The sequence below is a fragment of the Branchiostoma floridae genome, chromosome 4 (assembly GCF_000003815.2).
Source record: "Branchiostoma floridae strain S238N-H82 chromosome 4, Bfl_VNyyK, whole genome shotgun sequence".
Lineage (NCBI taxonomy): Eukaryota > Metazoa > Chordata > Leptocardii > Amphioxiformes > Branchiostomatidae > Branchiostoma > Branchiostoma floridae.
In genome coordinates, this window is record NC_049982.1 from 24,938,507 (window position 1) to 24,961,104 (window position 22,598).

A 22,598-nucleotide genomic window follows, 5' to 3' on the forward strand; every position below is an offset into this window, starting at 1 on the left:
CCGTTTGAAAACTACGCAGAGAACACCTATTTCTGGATCACGTTAAGCTAAGAGCACAACCCACCGTACGTGCAAATACGTGCTGTCTACGTGCCAAAACGCGGGCAATCTTTCGGGATCCGCAAGTGGTAAGTACCGCCTTCGTACAAACTCGCAGGGCATCCGACGGATTTTGGAGCACACAGACATGCCGTAGAACTTTACGTATACGTACAGGCAAAACTTTGTTTGCCCTCGAGCTGCCGATTTGCCCCCCATACGTGCCAGTACTACGGGCGACGCGCCTGCCCTGTACTAACTGAACGTTTTCAGAAATACGTGGCGGACGTGACCTCCAAAAAAACGTACGGACAAATTGCACGTACGGCGGGTTGTGCCATTAGCTTTAGTGGTGCAGCTATTCCCCGTTGTGCAACGTTAGCATTACAAGCGAATTTGAAGACTCTTCCTCGTCAGGCTTTGCGGACGAAATCTATCAGCTCAAAGCAAGAACATTAAAGGCAGACAAGTGATTTCTTTCATTTCTCTATAAGTATACCTTTTTCGCAACTAAATTACCAAATATGCTTCTCAATCTCGGACTGACATCAAATATCTATTTGAGTTACAAGTCATGGAAATTCCATAAGAATGAGAACCAAAGCTTTCTCTTTTAGCAAAAATCATTTTTACTTTTATTCATTCTCCTAACATTTAAAAAAAAACGTAATCCTACCAACCCTGTATGTAAATTCCTGATGAATAAAATAAGCCTTGTACCATTACCCACAATTAATCACCATAAACTTAGCACCATGCAAAAATAAACTATACAACATCCACAGAAACTGTTACAGTAATACAATACAATACAATGCACCTGTATTGCAAATTTCTGTAAATTCATGAATCATGATCAATTATGTCCATGACCTGTGTTGGAAGAAATTTATTTGCATTGTACTAAATACACTTAAGTTTCGAGGTTTACAGTTCTATTATATAATGAGGTGCTGCCATGTATTTTTTTGACACAATCAACAAACCATGTAAAACACATATCACTCTTAATTAAAAAAGGAGAGTTATGTGCAATTGCTGAGAATACTGGAGTTGTTCACCTGACTAACTGCCCTTGAAAGAGAGGGCACATAAAGCTCCTGAGAGCAAAAGATTGTATGGCACAGGCTTGACTTACAAAGGCACAATTTTTAGAGACTAGCTATTCGTAGATGTCTGTTAGTACCCACTACCAGAAGACCCCACTATTTTTGGTATAAAATGTGTTCATTTTGTTACACTTTTGCCATTGTTTCAGAAACTTCTTTCACAGGTCTATACCATGGGTAAAGTACATACTTGGCACACAGTAGATTGCAGGCTCCCCAGTCCCCAAAACTTTAAAAATGGTACATAGTGGTTCCTTTGCTTAGCACTGAGTCTTGGTACTCATGCATGGGTAAGAGAAAGAACACACAGACCCCAACATTAAAAAAATTGTACATATTGGTTCCTCTGCTGTACTCATGCACGGTAAAGAGAAAGTTGCTTCTAGTAAATTATACAATACTGTAAATGCAGAAACTTTTGTGGTGGTTTAGTGTTTGCGGTTTTTGCAGTGGCCACTTCACTGCGAATTTAAAACCACCATGAACATTTTTTCCATGGCAGTAAGAGTACAGCGCATGGTGCTACCGTGAACTTAAAACAACCGCAAAATTAAATCCCCGCGAAATTAAATGCATTTACAGTTACTGCAGTCCCCTGCTGTAGTACTATGATTGCACACTTGTGCTGCCCAAGGGCTAAAGAAATAGAGATGGGCACCATCCTATATGCCAACATTTGCAAGATATCAAATGCCATGCTCATATTGCTATCTTGACTAAAAACTGCCATCATCACAGCCCCTTGTTGAAGTACACAGTCTTGATCGTGTCTCCATATTTCTCCTGGATGGATGCTCTAAGATCAGGCTCCAATTTCTCTACAGCTAAGGAACTGTGGAGAAGAGAAGACAAAGGTTTTACACTGTATCAAATAATTTAAGACCTACAACTTGCTATCCACCATGCTAGATAGAGATGCATGGTCCGACATCGTTAATGGCACCTAATATGAGGATGAACTGAACTGAACTGAACTGCACGATGTTGCATGTACAATGTTTATAGTATAGTTTGGTTTGGCTGCCTTGCTATTTAATTTAAACTAATGAAATTTGTATTTTCTTAAATAGATGGTCACCACATAACAAGAACAGGAACTTTGAACTCAATGTGTGAACTGACTGGACCTGACCAAAGGTTGCTCCAAGGGTACAGCAGGCAAACATGAAATATTCTGTAATTATTATTAAGCATCTCTTCTCCCTAGATCGGAAACATCATCAACTGTCAAGGAACAAGAAAAGTTAGGTGTAACGGGTCGTTCAGTATAATATAACCAGCTGCTGCCACGCCACATGCCTGCAATGCTGGTGTGTTACACCGAAGGACGGATATATATACCGGCTATATAGATACAGATACAGAGGAGAAGCAGCTATTACGAAGGCTACTTAGGAACTTCTCTACTCCATTCAGCAAGTACTATCACAACATTTCCAACAGATATGAAAAAGGCAAACAAACTAGACCCAATACTACAAACAAGGCTCTACCCCTTGGGCATTGCCAAAAAAAGTCAAAGATGATGCAAGAAATGAATTCTTATATGCAAAAGAAATATGCTATATGCAAAAGACTACAAAAATGTTAGTCAGTGCCTTACGATTTGGGAATCAAGTCATTACAGTTATACCAAGTAAAGAAGTATGCAGTGAGTAACAGTAATTACAAAATCGATAACAGAAAGAAACTTACGCTCTTTGAGGGAATAGGGCACAGGCTGTAGGCACCATGAACACAAGGCTACATCAGAAAGAACAGATTTTGTTTTAAACCAGGCTAGCAACATATCATATATCTTAGATACATGTAACATTGAAACAAAATTGTTCAAATAATATCTATTTAGTACAATGTATACAACATTTGTCAGACATTTAGGATTTGTAGCACATTGTAGAGCATTTGCAGTTGTAGATCTCTTTTTGTCATTGGTAAGATGAGCACAAAAAAGTATTGAGAGTATTAAGGATTACTTACAAGCATCCAACCAACATGACTTGTATGGGGCCATGGAGGAATGTTATTCTCTGCATGGGGAAAAAAAGAATCCATATTAGCACTTACTTTAGAAACGGTACAGGCAATGAAATAATCTTCAAAACATCAAGCAATGATATTGTAACCAAGCTGTAAAATAGTAAATTGAACCTAATATGCATCATCAAAATGCGTAACAAAGTGTCTTCACTGTCCTGACAATTTTCTTTTGAAAACACTCTGATAATTACAAAACAATGTGCTTTAGAACAAAAGGGTATAGTGTACTGAATATGATGTAACATTATTTGAATACATCCGATTCAAAGTCTTTTTTTAAAGATTATGCCATTGGGAAAGTTTAAAGGTAGCCTTTTTGAGACCTGGTATAGCAGCAGTGAGTTGTTATGCACTGTGTCTAAAGCACAAAGCATGTGTGCCCTGGGCAAAGCACTAAGGAAGTACTCCCTACTGTGACCATCCCAGCAGCTAGAGTCGTGAATTGACCCCTATAAATATATAAACTAATAAAAATCCCAGAGTGTCTACACGCTGGAAACAAAGGCAGGGACAGATTAGCATAAAATACTGGTCAAAAATTCAAATATATTTCTCTACTGGTTTTCAAGGAAACACTATCAAACCCTGCAGAATGATCCAGATAGCTGTAACAAAGTTACATAATCGAGGTCCTAATAACAGCAACTTTCAAATATTGGGAAACCAACCTTGTGTTCAAATTGAAACTTTCAACTCTGCTTTGCCAACTTTGTATCAAAGTGTCTTTTTGTATCTACAATACATGATTGCTTGAAAATCTTAGTTTTAACTGAATTAGCTCTGATATTTATGTGTCTAAAAATATGGCTAATAATGTGGTGTCTGTTTGTATGTGTACAAACAGGGGCTATGTAGACTGTACAGGTAACTGTCAGTTATGTCTCACAGTACCAGAGTAAGACAAGCCAGCATTTTCATTACTTTATATTCTGGGTTAGGTACAGTTTTATGTATAATCATACTTCAATACCTTATGTAGTATCCTAATATAAAAATTGAATTGAAAATAAATTTGTGTTGGTCAGCAGTCTCAGTCAGCCTTCCCCGATGTGTACTCCACCACAGTTAACAGTAGACTGAGCTCTAGTAGTTTACGTTAGCCGAATTTATTGGGTGGTTTTATAGTACGGGGTTGGTCACACTCAGGCATAAATTTGGAAGGCAGAGCCCATCCATTTCTTTCCACTGCTTTTTACACTAGGTTTAGTTTAGCTTTGGTTTGGTTATACAGATCTCTATTAGTGACTGATATGTAAATATTTTTCCTGGAGTCCGGGTGATTTGTAGAGAATCACCTATTCTAGACGGAAGGATTTTGTACCATCGCACACTGCACCATCGCACATGTGGGGGTTGAACTCTTTAACGTGCCTGGGGTGTGGCTCTCCCCATACACGGGACCTCCATTTACATCCTATCCGAGGGACAGCTCAAGCTGAAGCTAAGTACTCATTTTCACCTGAGTAAAGTGAGGAAAGTTGTGTTAAGTGCCTTTCCGAAGGGCACAAGATTGGCAGCAGCACGGCAGCCGAATTCGAACCCGAGACCTCGGCCTATCCAAAGTCAGGTATTTATTTTTTTTACACAGGGTGGAGTGAGGAAAGGCCTTTCTCAAGAGCACAACATGTCAGGGGATGTAAACCCACAATTTCAGTGGTCTGGTCCAAAGACCCTAACTGTTACAGAGGCACAGCAGACTATAACCAGTTAAAAAGAAAATTTTGAGTTACTGCAAATGCAGAAACTTTCGCAGCAATTTAATGGTCATTGTTTTCGCAGTGGCCATTTCACCGCAAACTTAAAACCTGTGACCACGAACATTTTGCCATTGTTGTAGGAGACTACAGTGCATGGAGCTACTGCAAACTTAAAATCACTGCGGAAAGTCCTTTTCCCCGCTACCGCGAAATTCAATTCTCGCGAACTTAAATACATTTACAGTATTTAGAACACGAACCTGCATCCATCTATACCTCTCCAGTTTCTGCATGATGATAGGACAGAGCACTGAACAGAAAGGGAAAAATACACAGTTATAATATATTCACCAAGAACCACTTCATTCAATAGTCACAGAAGAAGATGGCTGTCAAGAAAACTTTTTAATTATGTCTGCATGCAATAACCCTAAAGACTTGCTCATGGAATGCTAAAAAATTCATACACATACAACACTAATAATGATATTATGTATCATGTGCATACATTGCAGGGAGGAAATAATTATAAAAACATTTCATACATGTGTATGTCAGGTAAAAGTATGAGATGGCACATGTTGAAGACTCTAGTAGGAACACCAAGCACATTCATCTTAGTAAGGCTGACCTACATGTAGATAGAACTACAACACATTAAACATAACCTTAGTCATTCTGGCAAAGGTAATAAAAGGATGATACTTACACATCCCAGGTGCAGCCATGGATACTCTGGACACAAACACTTGGAAAATTCCCTTTTTTGCTGCTTTCTAAAGTCACGAAAAGTAAAATTATGAGATTCAAAAAGTAGTGACTTTTAATATAACGTCAATACATACCGTCCCTTAGCTTCCAAATTGAACGTAATCTTTTAAATCCCTGACATTACTTCACAAAATTTGTTATGTTTGATTCACATGTATCTTTTACAAAACAGTGTCAGCTTATTTCATACTCAAACTTAATGTGTTCCTTATCCTTACCTTGGACTTCCCAAGTTCATTCCCATTGCCATCAGTAACTAAAATGCCATTCATGAGTTCCCTGTTAAGGAAAGACAGGAATATATATAATTATATATTAGGTTACACTCTTTAAGAAAATCAGCATAGGGTATTTCCATTGGGGAAAAAATGCTAGAAAACATCAAATAGAAGTGTGTTGCAAAGAGAATCTTGGACCACCGTATGGGGTCAAAACTGACCCCAGACGTATATCAATATGTGCCATTATGACATTTCTGATCGAAAACAAATTGCCTTTCATGAGTTTGTTTGTATATATGTCCTATAGCTTCTCATACGTTTCTACCAAGATTGGCTAATTTTTTATTAAATTATCTTAGAAAGTTTATGCATGGTCCAGTGGGGTCAAAACTGACCCCAGCATTTTTTTAAACAAACTGTAGCAACCCACAACCAAACAACTTATTGTATGATAACGAAATTTTCAGAGAATGATGAACATTTAATCCAAAATTATAGTGATAACTTTTGTGCAATTATCATGTTATTTGACGACATTATGACGTCATCTAGCTAAAATCAGCCGCCATCTTGGATTTTGACTGATGACGTCATCATATTAGCATAAATTATGAATATTGAGTCACGAAATTTAAGCTTAATTTCATAAGATGTGATAAACAACTGTTGTTTGCCAAGAAAACCTTAAAAAATAAACGTTTACTACAAAATTAGAATATTTCATAATAAATATGTCTGTCAGATTTCCATTGCCATGGCAACATGAAAAATGCTAAACATACTTTGTTCACTGAAAATGTTTACTATCAACATTTTCTAAAAAGTTACCAAGTTTGGTGGCCCTAGCATAAGCCATTCAGGCGCTATACGACATTGAAGTTGGTACAGGCATCAAAAACCTCCTACCCGGTCTGAATAGTGTTGGTGCAAAATTTGGTCCTCACTATCTTTTGCATAAATTATGATAATGAGCTAGAAGTATTCTCACCTAATCATGTCAGACTATCTCACATAGATTAACGAAACTATACATATATACAAATCCCAAAAAGAGTCACGCAAAAAAATGCATTTGAATGTACAAAACGTTATGGGGTCAGCTTTGACCCCATACGGTAATCTACGTCACAAAAAAGCTACGGTGGTTTGAGGGTTAAGATAATGTTTGATTCCAAATTCAAATGCAAACTTTCTTCAAAGTAGTAACATTACTATACTATTGAAGACAAGATTTCTTTAAAAATGCTTAACATTTGCCAAAATTCACTGTACAAAGTCCATGCTACTTAGATCATGTTGTCCAGTGGCTTTGCCTGTTTAAGTCCATTTTTGTTTACGGATTATGTACATTTTTGCATACAACAAAATGACATTTGAGTTTTTTAAACTTGTTTTGTATCGTTACCTTTGTCTCATGAGGGGTATATTAGCGAAGTTTCCTGCAGCCACTGCTGCAAAAGGCACAAAGCGCTGCATCAGCTGTGGGGCTCTCTGTAGTCAAAATAAGTCACAACCAATCAGATGACTCACAAATGAATATTAATCAGCAGTCAACATAAACCACAACCAATAAGATGGCTCAAATTTTCATGGAAGCTCATCTGTGATAGTACAATGCTAAACTTTCTTCAAACACAAACAAAAAATTTTAGTTTCAGTTTCAATGACCATTGCCTTCTGACCCTTCAGAAACCTGCAATACAATTGTGTAACTATGATCATCATTCTCACGACAAACCATACTGCTGTCACTGTTGTTCTTGGTTTTTATCTACAAAATATGCAAGATTCAGAATAAGTGTTACCGATGTGAGAGAGTTAAGGCCCACAGACACTGCTACAGCTGCTGTGGTTGCTGTGACGTAAGCTGTACCAATCTGTCTGGAATAAATCAACAAGAAAACAGGTAAAACCAAAAGTCGTAAAGTTTTGTAAGTCCATTCTCCTACGCAGGGACATCCAACCACCAAACTGCCTGTCTGGATGTGCCCTGCTCTTTCAACCGTCACCCTTAGTTCCTGACCGCCCTGCTTGTAAATATTAATGCCTTATAAGTTATACATGCAAGACAACTTTTGAAAACGGAAAGCCTATTCTCTGACTGGCTGACAGCTGGTTTGGGGGGCCGTCCATGGCCACAGGAACTAAAAGTGATCCACACAGGTGGTTCGGCTGTTGGATGTCTCTATACGTAGGAGGATGTGTAAGTCTTACAAATCCAACTTCGGATGCAAAATAGCAATGAAAAGTTTAATTGCACTCATTTAGTTTTACATGATTGTACTTTTTACTTACTTGGTAGTTATTGCTGATGCTGCATTCCTGTTGGTGTAGTTGACCAGAGCATTGAAGGACTGATTAATCCACTGCCAGAATACTACTGCTGGTATTGTCCTGTGATAACAAACAAAACATCAGAATCTAAAACAGTTGGATTTCTACAAGGCAGTTAAATGGCTCACATACTAACAGCAGACTTTGCCCCCTTACCCATATGACATTTGCCATCCTTCCAGTATAATGAAATGCTTCATTCCATACATTAGATTTGCAGAAATACAGATAGAAATACAGACAGACAAGCCCCCCCCCCCAAAAAAAAATCGTTTCTTGCTTAAAATCTGAGCTGAAATAATTAGAAGTGTGAAAATATAAAAAAAAAACTAGTCAAGTATTTGAAAGGGCAACTCCAATCTTTCTCAAGGAAAAGCTAAAATTGTTGCTCAGACAATTATGAATTTGGTCAATTCCAAATTTTGTGTTGAATATGACAATTTAATTTGGCTTCTGAATTGTTCCCTTCCTCAAAGTGAGGAAAAACATTTTATCTTTATAAACCTTCCAACCTGGAGTCACATGATTTGAACTGACCTATAGAATTGCAGCATGAATCCCGTGATTAGCATACCACCCGGCACCTGGAAGGACATCCGACCAATCATGTTCTGCAGCTCACCCGAGTCCGGGTGGAAGGCAGAGTCGTACAGCTTCTTGGCATACCACAGCTGCTCCTCTGTTGTGCCAGGTGGCGTGGCACCTAGTCTGTGGAGTGGAAGTAGAAATTACAATGGACACCTATTCAAAACAATCTAGACATCATGTGAACTAAACTACAATATACATATTTTCTCTATACCACATATTCTTACAAAAACAATCTTCTTCCAGCAGTCGTCCAACCCCTTTATCAGTGAAAATTTTGGAATATTCAAGTCAAACCCTCCAGAAAGTTTAAATAGACATAGATCATTTCCCTTTTAATGTATCCATATATCTCAATTTCATTCTTTGGTAAAGTACATCACTGTATACCACTGTATACCACTGTATACTGGATACCACTGTCTTTCTTTGCAATTAGCCTATATAGGGCCTGATCTTGCTTTTATGATTATATCTATAATATTTCTATTAACTGCAATAATTATTATTTATAGAACTGATATACTACAGAATTGTTTCAACAGACAAACTAAAAACAACAACGAAAACCCCCATTCATCTCATATCCCAGAAGTAATATAAAGGAAAGGTAAATGAAAGGTGACTTTACCTGTATTTTGTGACCAGATCTCTGGCTTCGTTCAGCGTGCCATCACTGCTGAGCACAGTTCTCATGTCCGTCAGGTTAGCGAAGTGCTTCAGTCTGCCCAGGAACGTGGACTGGTCCCATCTGGGCTGGTCCAAGTCAATTCTGGGTACCTCAGAACTTGATGTCATGGTCGAAACTGGATCAAAAAGATTGTATGAAAGAGATACGAAAAGTGTAAATGTAAGTACCATGCATATGAATATCATTGATTACAGTTACTAGTAAAGTTATCCATGTTACTGTACATACAATTGACAATTGAATGAAAATATAGTAATTATGTGGCATAAAATATAATCATGATGACAATAATACAAATCGCTTCATTTTTAAAATTTTGTCTGCAAAGAACTATTGATTATTTTATCAGGGTCAAAATTTGAAATAAAAAAAAATGAACAGGTACAATGTACTGTAAATGCAAAAACTTTCGCAGTGGCTTAATGTTCGCAGTTTTCGCGGTGCCGACGCTTCACCGCGAATTTAAAACCACAGCGAAAAGTCATTTTTCCCACTACTGCAAAATCAAATCCCCGCGAACTTAATTGCATTTACGATATTGGAAATCTAATTGATCTATTACTATTCTAAGGCAATCAGAGATGGTAGACTTAGCGAAGGAGACTAGAAAGTATGTAGTTCTTATAATCTAAGACCCTTACCCCCACGATTTAAAAAAATGAAAACAGGATTTATCTACTCATTTATGATTGTGAACTTGCAAATCAATGCTGTCATAATATATATGTTAAACCATAAATTAAATAAATAACCTTCAAGTCCATGGTCAACACACAACATGCATAAACTGCATACTAGTACTAAGAAAGAACAGAAAGATATGAGGACGGTCAAGCCCTCAACAATTCTGTCACCTACTTTAGAGTAGAAAAACAGCATATAATCTCGCTAAAGAAAAGATTATTGCACGAAAAATACGCACATACCAAAGCAAGAACCGGTCAAAACCAGTCCATCACAAATTGTAAACACCCGTGCAGACAACGTACCCGTACCCTAGAGATCTCGCGACACAACAAAATTAAAACACCCCAAAACGACACATTTCTCAGTAAACAATCGTCAGATTATGACGGACATGTTTCTGAATACTCTTCTACACACAACAACAAGAAAATGTACCTTAATTTATATTGCAATCTCTTGAAAATGCTGGTTTTTAAATTTCAAAACACGAACGCTACGCGCCACGTCTCTTTTTCTAAGTAGGTCAAAAGTCGTTTCAGGTCAAAGGTCTTCGGCGAGTTCAAACTTTTCAAGCTTTAATTATCATATTCCTACTAATACCATAGTTAGTTTGAATTATTCGCTATTTTGTCAATTATCTATATACATCTTGTATATTAATATAGTCAAAATAAATTTTTCAAAGATGAGCAAAGTTGAAAGTTGAAAGGTTGATGTTTGCGTGAGGTTAATATCCCATCATCCAATGCGATGTGACGTCATTGGCATAGTAACATTACCGCTTGGAGGAAGCGCTTAGATCGTGAAAAAAATGGTAAGTTTGCCTGTGTTTTCTCGTATATTCTGCAATTTTGAGGGTAAACACATGTTTTTGGAACGTAAGATAGGTGTTGGATCATCAGTGTCGACACAATAACTCCACAGAGGGTGTAGTTTTGCGAAAAATCGGCTATCACCTGCTCTGGTTTCTAAGATGACGATTTTCGTGATGCCATGCTTCTATCTTTTTAGAGATTCGCGGCGCCGGTTTTTGCTAGACAGATTGTGATTATCTGAGCTTCAAAATTACAAGATTATGTTCCGAAATGACATGGAGAAACCCATCCTGTCTTGCTCCGTTTTGTATTTCATCTAATAACATTTCTGTAATTGTTAAGGGTTACAAAAAACTCTTCTAGTTACTGCCACCTGTTCCAAAACCTTAAGAATTCTACATTTTTCTGCCAATCTGCCAGGTCTGATTTCAGTTTATGTATCTACTAGTAACTGACAATCTTATAGTTTGTTTATTCTAGAAGATGGTAAACCTATAGTCTGTGTGACGACTTATTACCATCACGGTGTAACTGTAGGTTAAGTTACAGTGTAACTCTTAGCACATTGTAATCATATTTATAGATATGACATTTTGATTTATATGATTCATATTATCATGTCACTTGAACATTTGTATTGTATGACCCATCTCCAAGCAGATGTTGAGAATATTGTAAGATGTTTTGCTTGCCCCAAAAAACAAGTACAAATTTTCACCCTAACATCTGCTTGGAGATGGTTCCTAAAACACAGAAATATGCTTGGACTTTACTGTAAATCAATTAATTTTCCTAGTAGTAAAAGGGGAAATTAGGTTTCACAATGTTTAAATTGTGCAGCTGAAATAATTCTTTAAATTAAAGTATAAATACACTGAACTGAAACGCAGTGTGTATTTAAGGCAGTCACCACAAAAATACAAAAATGAAACCATCACGAACATTTCAAGGTCTACAGTACAGTGTGAATATCTTTGAAACACATAAAACGCACATTGATCGCCCCAACACTACTTGTACTAGTCTAGTATTCTCTGGAGATGCATGTGTTGATGTCTATTTGTTAGGTTGCAATCAGAAAAAAACCTGTTTGACAGGATTTGCAGGAATTAGGATTTGCTGTTGATCTTGTTGTTTTTGCAGTAACCATGGTTACTGATTGTTGCACTGTGTAATTTTCATCCACTGTTGGTGCTCGTTAACCCTATTCAGACCGGGCTTTTTTGGTCATCCCTGGACCGGGGGGGGGCTTTTGAGGCCCTCCACTTCTAGGTCCTATAACTCTTGAACGACGTGCCGTAGGGCCACCAAATTTTTTGGACGTGATGTCGACATAATATCTGACAAGTATATGACGTTTGACGTTACGTTGACGTAAGATGACGTAATTATGACGTCATCAATTTGATTATATTGGCCGAACCCATGAAAAAAGGGTATTCTCAGAAAACTTCAAGTTATGCTACAAAAATGAAACAACAAGTGCAGATAACAGAATAATAATGTTAAGTACGACTTGCGTTGGCAATAGCAACATCAATGACGTCAAAATGACGTCATAAAATGACGTCATGCACATCTAAGATACGAGTTGGGCTCCGCCATATTATATCCACCACCTTGAATTTTTAAAAATACTTTTTTTGCAACAAATAATCACAAAGGGCAATGGAAATAGACTAAATTCATTCATTTAGATGGTATTTGATGAAAAAATACCAGGTAGTTACAAATTTTAAGGGATAATTAGCTTGTTATTCTTGATCTGGCCATACGGTCCGCCATCTTGGATTTTGGGCTGATGACGTCATCAAATTAGCATAATTTATGCATATATAATTATGAAAGATATGCTAAATAATACAAGATTTTATTTATGTAACAAAATAGCAGTAATATACCAAATAAATGTGAAAAATACATTGCTAGAGCCAAAAATAGTGATTTTTGGCAAAACTGCCTGTCAACAAACGGTTGCCATGGCAACACGAAAAAATGGAAAATTTGTCATACTTCGCAAAATTGTTGTCAACAATATTTTAGGAAAACTCACCAAATTTGGTGGCTCTAGCGTAAGCCGTTCTGGCGTTATAGGACATCGAAGTTGGCGCGGGCCTCAAAAGCCCCCCCCCGGTCTGAATAGGGTTAAATTCCCCATGACATCATCCTAAAGTGTTATTCCTAAAGACTTCTAATGCCTTTCCATTGTATTCCTTACATTACCAATGGTACAGAATTGTTTCAATGTAGACAAACTGAAAACGCTGTAAAAACACAGGAATCCTTTTCAGTCCTCTAACATCCCTACAAAAAGTAATGAATTCTTGACAATTTTGCATTTAATTTAGTTTTATGTTCGTGGTTTTCTTGAACGCTTCACCTCGTAATTAAAATTGGCATTTACATTACTGTATGGCTAGTGTACGGTATGTAATGACAGTGGAATAATGCACCTAAAACCACCTCAATCACTCCATTTTCTCTTTACCGTGAATTGAATTCACAGCAACTGTAAAAGGCATCTACAGTACCTCGACACTTGTTAACCAATGTGCCATTGTTTGTATTTGTACTCGTTTTTAGACTAAGTCAACAAGATTAAAAGGATTTGTCACCTTATTTGCATGTAAATCAGTGTTATACTGGTTGTCATCACATGATCACTACATGGATGTTCTTGTTCCCAGGGTCTTCTAGCCCTTCTGCGTAAGCTGAAGAGCAATCCTGAGAAGGAACTGAAAATTCTCCTCCTGGGACTTGACAACGCTGGCAAGACAACTCTACTTAAGCACTTAGCGTCAGAAGATATCTCGCATATCACTCCCACACAGGTACGTATATATGGGCGTATACATGTATGTGTGTACAATATAAGGGGTTGAAATACTGCTCTCTTGCGTATGCTTACCAGTTGCAGGTAGCATTCCAAAATATCTATAAAAAAATTTAACATCAGGAATGGTACAGTAACTGATTAAGATATATAGGTACAAGTCTGATACATGGTCTGCAATGATGATAGCCTGGATACCTGGCCCCGGCCTAGCCTCCATAGCAGGCTCTCTAGGCTGCAGTGAGAAAGGCCAGCAATCAGCGACCCAGTACAAAAAGGAATGGCCAGCAAAAGTGTATTATGAGCCAAAAAAAGGCCCTAGGGAGCCTGCTATGGAGGCTAGCCCCAGCCCGATATTAATGATATCTTTTGTGCATCATAGTCATTAAGTCAAACCTAGGCTGGGTGGCTGCTGTAAAATTTCATTGGGGTCTTGTTGGCCCTGGAAACAATTGCGATGAGTTCAGTCTGCAGATTTCAGTCATTGTATTAAATGCAGAGAAACCTTTTTTTCAATATGATCTCAAATCAAAGATGGTTCCTATTTCAAAGCCCATGCAATGTTTCCATTTTTCCTGGGATGAATTTTCAACTTTGTGGTAGGAACGGCACAATGTTATGATTAGTCAAGAGTATTGTTAATCAGTGTAGGTTTAGGTGTAGGTAGATATTATAAGGACCTGTTCAAATTTTACCTGCACTTACCTGTATATGCAGGTGCCAGGTATGTCAAGCCTAGACCATGGTTAGCAAGCGAAAGTTGTGAGCCAGCGGTCACTAGGGAGGATGATACTCAGGCTAACACAGCCCTACCTACATGTAGACTAAGAGAATTTTTGATGATTGTGTTTGTTTAGGATATTATAATTCTTCCTACAATTTCAATTGATAGTGCCACTGCTTGGGAATACTTGCTAATTATGTACTCAAACACAATGTGTTAAGATGGTGTTATTTAGAATTCCATTGCAGTTATTCAATTTTAATGCTGTAATACTGACAACATGATTTATTTTTCAGGGTTTCAACATCAAGAGTGTGCAATCATCAGGCTTCAGGCTCAATGTGTGGGACATTGGAGGTAAGGTATCTCTTGATAACTCATAATTAGTTTATCATAGTGGCCAGTAGTATCAGTATAATATGTGATCATTTCAACTGGGTACAACTAATATTTTTAGAAATTGTGTTGTGTGGTCCTCACTAATGTGTTGTGCAGTCCACACCTAGATATCTGAAGTGTGCAAAAATTGTAGATTACTGATGCTGCTTCATTATGATTACCTGATAAATGATTAAATACCTTTAGATTTACCATAATTTTCCAATGTTGCAGTATTAGAATATTGTAACTGCATGTAGGTTTGCAGGTAGTTAATTCTGTGGAAGAGAAAAATAGAGCGTTTGCAATAATGGTTCTAAGTTTGCGGTTGAAACAAATAGGCATCCAGGCAGAAGGCTAAACAAACGCAAAACATTTCCATGCTGGTTTTGAGTTCGTAGTGAAGAGTACATGTGAAAACTGCGAACAAAAAATTCTACAACAATTTCTGAATTGTAATGTATGTAGTACATGAGAGAATTATGAATATGAGACTTGATGTTGCATGTGGCACTTATTAACTAATTTACCATGAATAACTTATGAAAACTCTTGTTGTCGTTTCCCCAGGTCAGAGGAAGATCAGACCCTACTGGAAGAACTATTTTGAGAATATTGATATCGTGGTAAGATAAATTGTTTTTACATGTCAGCGTAGACTGAGATTGCAATCTGATATGATGGAGACTAAAGATGTGCAAAAGTTAGGTGTGACGGATCGTTCAGTGTAATATAACCAGCTGCTGCCGCACCGCGTGCCTGCGAAGCTGGTGTGTTACGCCGAATGTCGGTTCTACCGGCTATATATACTACAGATACAGATACAGATACAGACTACTAAACTTTTTGTGACTCCTTTTGGTCTGGAGATCAATTATTCACCTTGAAGGTAGAAATTTACTCAATCTTCCTTTCAATCTATCACTAGTATCAGAAAGGGATAAACACATTAACAGGTTACTATAAGTTTTAAAATTTTTGCAGAGTTTTTATTGTCTTATTTTTTGGGGGAGGGGCAAAAGTTATCTCACCGCAAACCCGGCCTATGTCTTGCTTTTGATTAAATACTATGTTTATTTCAACCTTCCTCCTCCTATCTCAAATAATAAATGTACTGTTTTTTTTCTCCACAGATCTATGTGATAGACAGTTCAGACCGCAAGCGGTTTGAGGAGACAGGAGAGGTAAGTTTCTCATGCTCAAAAAAAGTTGATTGTAGTTGTTCCTGTGTGTGTGTGTGTGTGAAACTTTGTATGCCTCTATAAGTATATCATGTAAAAACTGTATATGTGTAAAAGCTGTGTGTGTGAGTGTGAGTGCATTTAAAGCCTTAACTTAAGCCAACAGTTCAGATGACCACATAAAGTTTTAACCTTTTCCATGCTAAGCTTGCCTTTTGGCACGAGATGCCCGCTGTTGACACGGTTAAACAGCATGCTAAAGGTTAATGTACTACCTTTGTATTTGCATGTTTGAACCCCGTATTATTACCTTTGCTGTATTAGGAATTGGCAGAGTTGTTAGAAGAAGACAAGTTGGCGGGCGTGCCCATGCTCATTTTCGCCAACAAGCAAGACCTGTTCAACGCTGCGAATGCCTCGGAGATTTCGGAAGGCCTGGGCCTGGGCTCGATGCGGCGCAGGTGGCAGATCCAGCCGTGCTCCGCCATGTCAGGAGAGGGTGTGCAGGTAGGTTGGGTTTTTTTTGGCCACACCTCAGGGGTGGAGCATTTTTGACAAGTGGTTGCTATTTGCTTCTCTGTGTTTCAAACACATCCCCAACTATAAAACAAGAAATTCATTACGATTTATGCAGTCTCTTTCTATGTAGTACATATATGGGTCCCGGTAGTCCAGATGAAATCTGCGTATGAACTTATATTCAAACTGCATTCGTTGTATGCATACTGCATTCAATATGCATACAGGTACATGTACATGCAGATTGCATTTGATGTGTGCATACTGCATTCAATATGATTATGCAATCCACACACACTCCTGAATATAGCCCAAATTTTAGTGGATATGCATTATGATATGATTAAGTAACTTGACATAATCTGTAATAAGATACATAGTAACATTTTTTTTACTCTAATGATACTGTATTTTTTTGCAAATTCTCTGGGGCAGAGACATTTCTTACAGTATCATTAAACATGGTTGTTTTTCTTTTACAGGAGGGTATGGAATGGGTCATGCAGACGGTCAACAAGAAGTGACACGGCGGCTGTATCAGCCCCTTACACAGCCTCACCTAATGCAGGGATATCTCAATCGACTGTATGGCCTGTACATGTACATATAAGTACCAACTGATCCACAAGACTTCTGAACAAAGAAAGAAAAAAAATCATTCTTCTCACAATTTTTATCTCATAAATATGTACAGCTGGTAGAAAAAGGCAAGGCATTCCCACAATTTTTGGCGACTTACATATAAGGCCATGTGGATTTGATTATATGGATGACATCTTCAAAACTGATGTGTGTGTGTGTGGAAATGAAAAAAAAATCTTGTCAAAAAAAAGTTGCTTTTATGATAAAAATCTAAATTATAAGTGGTTAAGAAAGTTGAACACACATACTCTGTATGACATACAAATTCTGAACAATTATTTTTTCATTTTTGTTCTTTCACATTTTCTTTGACTTTGGCATTCTACGACATTGGTATCAATATTGCATAATATATCCTCTCATTTTGCAGCTACTTTGTACAATCAATTTTTTTTATCATCGAAAATTGATGTCATCTGTATAATTGAATCAACATGGCCTGTAAATGTGTATTATTATTGTAATTCAGCACACATTCCATGCTATATGGTCCTATAACAAATGCATTTTCGCGAGTTGATTTCTCAATAGTACTTATTGTAAGGAAGAGGCGGTACATGTGTTTGCATTCCATATAGTGGGGGGGAAGCTTAGTGAAAATTGTTTAAGAAATGTGTTTAGGTAATGTCAGAAAATACAAAAGAACAAAGATTCAGAGAGATAGGCTATGTTTTAAGTATTGCAGTTTGTAAGAACAGTGTTTTTTGTGTCTATCCTCAAGACTGTATAGTCTTTGTATGCTGTATGAAGTAATTACCAATTTGTGAAAGATAGATAATACACAACAAGTGTGCTTTGAATCCTGTCATCTTTTATCATGTGTGAGTTGGCAGAATATGTGTCTGGCAGCTTGTAATAAAAAAAACACAGCTTTTTCCGTAATTTGGTAGACGAGCTACGCTATTTCCAATAAAAGGTGTTTTGGATGTAGAACCTGGTTGAGTCACAAAACAATGTGTACTTGGTAAAATATACTCCTTTTTTGTAACACCAGGAACATTTTTTGTGGATACAATCATTAAAGAGTTTTGTAGAAATAAAGTGAGTAACCGACTGCTATAGGTTATATGAACACAGGCATTTTGCATTTTTTTACCCATCCCACCCCAAAGATAACATCCTATTTTTAGTAGGTTGAACACCATGTTCATATACATGTATGGTATTTTGGTATTTAACACAAATCCATATGCATATGCAGTGGAAAACACAATGTGCATATAGTGTTGCACATCATGCGCACATATGGTGATGAGAATTGTATATAGTGTTGAACAGTCCCTGTGCATCAATAATGTTTAAACACAATGTGCACATAAAGTGTTAAACACAATGTGCACATAAAGTGTTGAACACCATGGCTTGTACAGTGTTGAACACTGTGCATTAATTAAACACCATCTGCACGCATTGAACACCATGTGCTTGTATAGAGTTGAACACCATGTGCATCAATAGTGTTTAAACACCATCTGCACGTAAGGTGTTGAACACCATGTGCTTGTATAAGACAAAGAATTCTCCAGATCTTAATATAATTGTAAAAAATAATTGACTTCTCACACCGGGCAGTATTTGGCAAGCCACAACAATGACAGAGGAACAGTCTTATTCCAACAGATTTTCTGTTACCAACTGCAGTGGTTCTAAATGCACTACCTCTACAAGAAATGCACTGAACATGCATTTATACACTGTAGTGGTTTTTGTGCTATCCAAGCACAATTTAGATAATGCTAATGAACTGTTTGAAATGTAAAGGTAATGGTTGCAGTAATAGTGGACAGTATGGTGTACATCTACATTGTGCAGCTTCGAAAGATATTTGCTTCACTAGACCCCCTAAAGATACAGTGCCTTGCCTTATGGCTTGATTGCTGATAACCCATTTCACAGTTCTTAGTGCTTATGTGCAGGTGCGATGCATTACGGTCAAAGTTAAAGCCTTCAAGCACATGTGGACTAAGAATGGTGAGATGCCTTGAACTTTGACCTTAGACCACAATGCATCAGGAATGCTCTTGAGCAACTTTGAAATGGCTTATAGATGAGTTAACATTTTCACGGATATCAAATTGCTTGCTTTACAGGAGGGACAAAAACATTTTCTGTTGTCATACGAGCACGCTAGATTTTCAACGTATGATAGCTTGCACATAAACATGCACAATATATGTTGCTAGAACAAATTTCAATGTTGGGGTCAAATATCATTCCTCTTTGATGCAAGCTGTTTTGTGTCACCTACAATTGCGTTAAGTATTTCAAATGGTTTTATGATATGTCAACAACATGAATTGTGATAGAAACCCCAATGTTGGTAAGTCCAAGGTAAATGCATGTTTGACACAGAGAATTATAAAGAAATGCGTTACGGTCTGGAATATGTTGTACATATCATGGTCCCTTGCTGCTGAGTAAACTATGTTACAACATATATATGTACATTGGGACTACATCTTTTTCAGTCTCACAGAAGGTTGGATTATTGAACACTGTTTCTAACTCCCAATAAAAATGTGTTTTCAGTGTTAAATGTGTTCTATAGTGACAAAAACTGATTTAACAGTTAAGTTCTCACTCAGAAATGAAATAAGACAAAAAGCGTTTGGTTTTGTAACAGATTTGATTGTTTTTTGTTTGTTTCATACAATTTGTTAAAGTCAAATAGCTTTGGCAGTCCGCGTAATATGAAATAAAAATACCACAAGGATAACATCATATCTTTTGATGTTCTTTTATTTTTTACTCTTAGAATTTGTGTGAAACATCATTTTGAATTTTTCTTTGCTGTTTTATTCCTTTCACTTCTGATATCCATGCATCAATTCCATTTAGAAGGTAATATTATGGTTTAACAGTTGCAACATTTATGGCTGACAATGGAGAAATTATGTTTTTGGCAACGCCTCTGGGGCAGAGGCATTTCTAATTGCAGTTTTGTCCAAGAATTAATGAATTGGATTCATAATTGACATTTTGTGTAGTACAATATGCCTTCCACTGTCAACCTGTATCTGTTCTGTATTCTTTGTTAAGAGCCTCAAGATTACAGGGAAGTTAAGTTACTAATAGGTAAAGGGGAGTGTTCAGATAGGAGGGGCAAGAATCCCATATATATATATGTGTGTGTGTGTGTGTATAGCAAAACATCTAGTTACTGTTAGAACTATTCAAAAACACCTAACTTTTAAAGGCTTGTACATGCCACGAGGAGATCCCCCCCCCAAAAAAAAATCTATATGTAGGTTTGAGAGGATTTTGCTAGAGTTGATTGGGCAACCAGAAACAACATTTTCTTCTAAGGCTCAGCGATTCTATTCTGCTATAGAATATCAGGCTATATTTTGACAGAGAGTATGTAATAAAAGCAAAAAAAAATACCATGACAAGGTCATTGCGTATATCACTTTATTTTGTACATTTTCTTCCAGTAGCACATTTTGAATATACATCTTGCCATAAAGTAGGTGATATCCACAAAAGGCACAACAAATATATAAATGAATAATGCGATTTTATAGTATATCAAAACCTATTGAAATCTTTATAAGATTAAAGAAATTTTCAAAATCTATCAACTTCATTTCATGCCCCCAATATGCTTTGATATCTTCAAAATTCTTTCATGGTTTCTTAGCGTTTGCTCCAAAAGATTTCATCATATACCCAACATTGTTACTTGTGTTTTTGGCAGCACCTCCGGGGCGGGGCCTTGCTTTTTTTTTGCCAGTCGAACGTGGACCAATATTGCGTGAGCACTGCATGTGGACCTTGATGACGCCATCTAGGTGCATTTGCCGTATTGAGAAGAACTCCAGTGGCATGTTGTGAGCGTTCTTAACAAAGACCGGCGCCTTGTAGTAATGGTAAAACACTTTCCTGCCTTTGTCGTCACGTGAAAAGGGCCAAAAACCGTAAACGTGGACTTCATCGCACAGGGTCAGTGCCATGCTGATGATGTAGATACCTGGATAACATGATGCAACAAGAATAAGTCGATGAAGGTTAGATAGACGCCAAATAGCAATTACTCAAGTAACTGGTCAAACTTTTCAGGCAACATACTTCCAATACACTTGCCTTACTTAAGCCTAAATGGAGAAATGCGCCATTCTAGATTAACTACTTTAAGGCACACTGTACTCCAGAGGAGAGTGCTATTTCCTAAAAGACCACATTTTTAGGTACACAAAATTGACAAAATTTGTAAAAATTAATCACAGATGAGCAAATAAATGGACCATTTATAATCCGGTAACTGAATATATGCAGACCCATAAGGTGTGATGCATGATGGGAATAATGCCTTAACTATTAGTTCCTATGGGATAATTGCTAAAGTTCCAGGTCAATTTTTGGGTCAAATTAATAAAAGAATTAACTTGATAAGGATGGAAAATGATGAACAACTATTCAGACACATGCTGCAAACATTGCATCACTACTTCATCGACATCCGATTGTTGAACATCATCACTTAATAGCTACCTGATGTAATCTTTCTGGGAATTCCACGGTTTCTCCAGTAGTTGTCAATGCACATGAAGTGATGTGGATGCTCATATACTCCACTCAACTTGCCTTTCATGGCACCTTCGATAGCGCTGATCATGTAGTTGGTATAATCTGTTGATTGGGCAACAGACAATATGATAAAAATGATAATTGCATGTTTCATTAGATTCCTAGACTTATAAAAGGCAACAGTACACTTCCGGACAAACACTTTGATTCCGGAAAACCTCAATAATTTCAAAATAGATTGACCAGATAAATTGATATCTGTAGGTTTGATATATCAAAGGATAGCGAATATGAAGGTTGCAATTAGATGTCTCTACAAAGAAAGGCTGCAGAATTCCAAAATTCTGTTTCAGGGTCCCAGAAATCTGGCAGAATTCTGGCTCGGATTCCCAAAATTCTGGCAGAATCCGCAAAATTCTGCATAATTGGCCTTCTTCGTGGAGACATCTACATGTAATTTCAACCTATGTATTCACCACCCTTTGATATATCATACCTACAAATATTAATTCATCTGGTTAATCTATTTTGAAATAAATTAAGGTTTTCCAGAATTAAAGTGTTCGTCCGGAATTATACTGTCGCCTGTTTTATATGTTTTCTAGATGTAACAATAAGCATCAAACAAGCTAATGACACTAAGAATTTCAGCCGCCCTTCTTGCATCAATTAACCAATAAGGTCGAATTTGTGACCTCCTTGTCTAATTACCGTATTCCATGATTGGTTGCTGTCGGTTTCTCACATACCACCATATAAGGGTGTCTGTCAGCTCTATAGCTGAGGAATTTAAGTCCCCATA

At 37.2% G+C, this 22,598-nt stretch overlaps 3 protein-coding genes across 3 annotated transcripts in view; 1 reads left to right on the plus strand and 2 right to left on the minus strand.

Annotated features, from left to right (window-relative positions):
* Nucleotides 1-1,828: 1,828 nt before the first annotated feature.
* LOC118413411 (sideroflexin-2-like) lies at nucleotides 1,829-10,726 on the minus strand. The gene is made up of 12 exons (XM_035816780.1): nucleotides 10,613-10,726; nucleotides 9,431-9,605; nucleotides 8,749-8,919; nucleotides 8,173-8,271; nucleotides 7,683-7,758; nucleotides 7,283-7,368; nucleotides 5,875-5,935; nucleotides 5,595-5,661; nucleotides 5,146-5,195; nucleotides 3,129-3,178; nucleotides 2,844-2,891; nucleotides 1,829-1,980 (listed from the first exon to the last, which is right to left on the minus strand). Exons 2-12 carry the CDS (start codon nucleotides 9,595-9,597, stop codon nucleotides 1,881-1,883), a joined length of 975 nt encoding a protein of 324 aa, XP_035672673.1. The 5' UTR covers nucleotides 9,598-9,605; nucleotides 10,613-10,726; the 3' UTR covers nucleotides 1,829-1,880.
* A 138-nt stretch (nucleotides 10,727-10,864) lies between these two features.
* On the plus strand, nucleotides 10,865-18,341 carry LOC118413418 (ADP-ribosylation factor-like protein 3). The gene is made up of 7 exons (XM_035816786.1): nucleotides 10,865-10,991; nucleotides 13,680-13,823; nucleotides 14,846-14,906; nucleotides 15,498-15,553; nucleotides 16,061-16,111; nucleotides 16,433-16,615; nucleotides 17,110-18,341. Exons 1-7 carry the CDS (start codon nucleotides 10,989-10,991, stop codon nucleotides 17,149-17,151), a joined length of 540 nt encoding a protein of 179 aa, XP_035672679.1. The 5' UTR covers nucleotides 10,865-10,988; the 3' UTR covers nucleotides 17,152-18,341.
* A 2,540-nt stretch (nucleotides 18,342-20,881) lies between these two features.
* LOC118413405 (CMP-N-acetylneuraminate-poly-alpha-2,8-sialyltransferase-like) overlaps nucleotides 20,882-22,598 on the minus strand; it is a 5,871-nt gene continuing 4,154 nt past the window's right edge. The window contains exons 7-8 of the mRNA XM_035816769.1: nucleotides 21,761-21,898; nucleotides 20,882-21,239 (exon numbers count right to left, since the gene is read on the minus strand). Of these exons, the coding sequence (XP_035672662.1) occupies nucleotides 20,896-21,239; nucleotides 21,761-21,898 (482 nt within the window). The 3' untranslated portion in view covers nucleotides 20,882-20,895. The remainder of the gene's footprint in view (nucleotides 21,240-21,760; nucleotides 21,899-22,598) is intronic.

Excerpts from the sequence above, each read along its gene's own strand:
- LOC118413418 (XM_035816786.1), top strand. Across the intron at positions 13,824-14,845 it reads CGCATATCACTCCCACACAG|GGTTTCAACATCAAGAGTGT; the intron begins GTACGTATATAT and ends TTTATTTTTCAG. Across the intron at positions 16,616-17,109 it reads TGTCAGGAGAGGGTGTGCAG|GAGGGTATGGAATGGGTCAT; the intron begins GTAGGTTGGGTT and ends TTTCTTTTACAG.
- LOC118413411 (XM_035816780.1), bottom strand. The coding sequence starts at position 9,597 with ATGACATCAAGTTCTGAGGTACCCAGAATTGACTTGGACCAGCCCAGA. Across the intron at positions 8,920-9,430 it reads GATCTGGTCACAAAATACAG|ACTAGGTGCCACGCCACCTG; the intron begins GTAAAGTCACCT and ends TCCACTCCACAG. Across the intron at positions 5,662-5,874 it reads ATGAACTTGGGAAGTCCAAG|AAAGCAGCAAAAAAGGGAAT; the intron begins GTAAGGATAAGG and ends TCGTGACTTTAG.